The sequence below is a fragment of the Triticum aestivum genome, chromosome 3D (assembly GCF_018294505.1).
Source record: "Triticum aestivum cultivar Chinese Spring chromosome 3D, IWGSC CS RefSeq v2.1, whole genome shotgun sequence".
In the NCBI taxonomy this organism is placed as follows: domain Eukaryota; kingdom Viridiplantae; phylum Streptophyta; class Magnoliopsida; order Poales; family Poaceae; genus Triticum; species Triticum aestivum.
This window is the reverse complement of record NC_057802.1, coordinates 478,811,482-478,815,143: the sequence shown is the minus strand read 5'-3', so window position 1 is coordinate 478,815,143 and position 3,662 is coordinate 478,811,482. Positions and strand designations below refer to the sequence as shown.

Below are 3,662 nucleotides of genomic sequence, written 5' to 3'. Positions count from 1 at the left end.
CTGCGTGCAGCGAGGCGATGGGCGGCGGGTGGGCTGCGTGCGGCAAGGCGCGGTGACGACTGGTGCGCGCCTGCGGGCTGGCGAGCGCAGCGGCAGGACCGGAGCAGGGCGCGGGCAGGCGGCCCCAGCAAGTGACCGCGAGCGGCCACAGCGGGGGCGGGCGCAGCGACGAGTTGCCTCAGCGGGCGCGGGTGCAGCGGACGTTTTAAGGTTGGGCGCCACGTTAGGCGCCGCGAACAGAAACCGGACGCACATGTCCGTTTTGGTACCCATCGTCACCCCAAACAGAAGCGTTGGAGTTGCCCTTAATACGCCGCGGAGAGAAAGATCGGTCGGTCCCGACGACGGCAGACGGGCAGAGACGTACTCCGGGCGGCCTGGCTGGCGCTGCTGTGTTGCTGCGCCTAGATGAGCCAGTGGGCACTGGAAACACGTGCAAAACGCCACGGCGCAGTAAATATCCCTGGATCGGCGACTAGTCCGGTACAATCGCACTGTCTGGATCGTGGTGGGAGGGACAGGCACTGCAGTGCAATCAATAACTGGCTCTGGCTGGCCGAAGTAGGCAAGGCGCGGGCTTTCCTGTTATGTACGACCGGGTATTGACGTCCTGGTCGACCGACCGGGGTAAAAAACCAAGTACCACCCCCTGGAGGTGGGTGACGGTGCGTGGCCCGATCGAACGACAGGCATGGCGCGGCGGACAACGTGCAGATCGTTAAGCACTGTTCCCATAGCACATGTGGCTCTCCACCTCTCTAGAGTCTAGACTAGACCACCAACTGCTACAGCCCGATCGACCGAGGTGAGCTCGAGAGCGGACTTGCCCAGACCTACTGAGAGTGAGAGTGAGAGAGAGAGCGGTCAAAGCCACGAGGGAAACTACACGGGCGAGAGTCCATGCCCATAACCGTCCTTCTACTACACACGAGCCGAGGAGAGGGCCGGGCGCAGTATAAAACGGCCTCGTCCGGGGCGGGCGCAACGGCACCTCACCTCACCTCACCGCCCGCATATGAAACCCCGCGCGCGCGCGCACACGCACGTACGGTAGATAAAAAGCAGGTAGCGCCGCCGTCACGTCGTGCTCGTCATGGGCGTCGACGCCGCGCTGCATGGGGCGGCGGCGGAGGCGGCGCTGCATGGGGCGCTCTCGCTGCAGCCGCACGTGGCCGGCGCCTTCTTCGCGCTCGCGGCGTGCACCGTGGCGCTCGCCGCCCTGCTGGCCGTGGCGCGCACGCGCCCGCCGTGGTGGTGCGACTGCGCCGTCTGCGAGGCCTACCTCACGGCGTCCTGGGCCGGCGAGTTCGACAACCTCTGCGACTGGTATGCGCACCTGCTGCGCCGCTCGCCGTCGCAGACCGTGCACGTCCACGTGCTCCGCAACGTGCTCACCGCCAACCCCGTCACCGTCGATCACATGCTGCGCGCGCGCTTCGATAACTACCCCAAGGGCAAGCCCTTCTCCGCCATCCTCGCCGACCTGCTCGGCCGCGGGATCTTCAACGTCGACGGGGACGCGTGGCTGTTCCAGCGGAAGCTCGCCGCGGCTGAGCTGGCCTCCCCGGCGCTCAGGGCTTTCGCCTCCGGCGTCGTGGCCTCCGAGCTGCGGGGCCGTCTCGTTCCCCTGCTTGACTCTGCATGTTCCCACGACGACGACGACGACGACGACGACGGTGGCAAGGTGCTGGACCTGCAGGACGTCTTCCGTCGCTTCGCCTTCGACTGCATATGCAAGATCTCCTTCGGCCTCGACCCGGGCTGCCTCGAGCTGTCCATGCCGGTATCGGCGTTCGTGGACGCGTTCGACACGGCGTCCATGCTCTCTGCGAGGCGCGCCACCGCGCCGTTGCAGATCATATGGCGCCTGAAGCGGTTCTTCAACGTCGGGGACGAGAGAAAGCTCCGGGAATCCGTGCGCCTCGTCGACGGGTTCGCCGCGGAGGTCACGCGGCAACGACACAAGCTCGGCGGCGCCGCGTCCGGCAGCGACCTCCTGTCGCGGTTCATGGGCTCCATCAGCGACGAGAAGTACCTCAGGGACATCGTCGTCAGCTTCATGCTCGCCGGCCGCGACACCATCGCCTCAGCGCTGACCGCCTTCTTCCTGCTCCTCTCCGATCACCCGGAGGTCGCCGCGGCCATCCGGGACGAGGTGTCACGCGTCGCGGGCGACGACGACAACGGCCGGCCGAGCTTCAGCAAGCTCAAGGACATGCACTACGTGCACGCGGCGCTGTACGAGAGCATGCGGCTGTTCCCGCCGGTGCAGTTCGACTCCAAGTTCGCGGCGGGCGACGACACGCTCCCGGACGGCACGGCCGTGGCCAAGGGCACGCGGGTCACCTACCACGCCTACGCCATGGGGCGGATGGAGTCCGTGTGGGGCCCCGACTGCTCCGAGTTCCGGCCCGAGCGGTGGCTCCGCGACGGGCAGTTCGTCCCGGTGAGCCCGTACCGGTACCCGGTGTTCCAGGCCGGCGTGCGCGTCTGCGTCGGCAAGGACCTCGCGCTCATGGAGATGAAGGCCGTCATCGTCGCCGTCGTCCGGGGCTTCGACATCGAGGCGATCGACCGGAGCTCGCGCCGGCCCAAGTTCGCGCCGGGGCTGACGGCCACGTTCGCCGGCGGGTTGCCGGTCAGGGTTCGCCGGCGAGGGCGTCCGGCGAGCGGGCACAGCCCACCAACCTGATACGGAATAAACAACTGTTGGTGCCCTGACGATCGCGCTCTTGTTCGCTTATTCTCTCGCCCGTTTCGTCCTTTGGAACAGGGATAAAATCGCGCGCTAGATTGTATGCCGCTGGCAGCCCGTGGCCACTCGCGCCGTGAGTGCGCTGGCGTTTGGCAGCACCGAGCAGCAGCTGATCGATGATGCTGGACGATTGATTAGTCAGTACGTACGCAGCTCTCCACTTCAGACTGAGAGTCGAGATCGATAGATCTACAGATAGATTCCTCGAATCGACAGCAAATTATTGAGATCGGGTCAGGCTTCAGTTCCGCGCGACTGTTATGTGGTACGGATAACGGAAAGACTATATATAAACCGTCCGGGAAATACCCCTTGGCTCTCGGGTGGATGTGCATTTGATACGAAAAAAAGAGTAACTGTGACTAGGTTAAAAAAATCAAATCTTCTTTGGAAATAAATTTGGACCTTCTGTTGTACTCGTATAAAAAGTTTCACGAAAAAAAACTCCCGTCAACTTTAGGGAAGAAAACCCAAAAAATTAAGGACAAAAAAGTGCAAGTAGTAACTTGTATATGGTGTTAAAAAAATCACCCGGAATACCATGAAAGTCTTTCCTCGGAGAAACCTTTTATGCAAGTACAACAAAAGGTCAAATTACTAAATTACTTTTATATAGTGTTAAAAAATGTTTTAGAATTTTTTGACTTTTTAAAACGAAAAAACTAACGCCCACACGCGTGGCATCTTGCACATCGCCCACACGCCTCCATCACCACTCATTTTGCCACGTATGAACAGATGACATCAGCAGGAATCATTTTGGTTTTCGGCTTAAAAATGTTTTATCTTACTTTTCATGCCAGGTGCATATACACCCGAGAGCTAAACCTCCGCTTCCAACTGACAGGCCAGGTTTGTGCACTTTAGCTTAACGGTCTCCACTTGAAGGGGAAATACGAGACATATT

At 61.1% G+C, this 3,662-nt stretch overlaps 1 protein-coding gene across 1 annotated transcript; it reads left to right on the top strand.

Annotated features, from left to right (window-relative positions):
* The first annotated feature begins 905 nt into the window (after positions 1–905).
* LOC123079819 (cytochrome P450 94C1) lies at positions 906–3,171 on the top strand. The gene has a single exon (XM_044502634.1). It carries the CDS (start codon positions 1,094–1,096, stop codon positions 2,690–2,692), a length of 1,599 nt encoding a protein of 532 aa, XP_044358569.1. The 5' UTR covers positions 906–1,093; the 3' UTR covers positions 2,693–3,171.
* Positions 3,172–3,662: the final 491 nt, after the last annotated feature.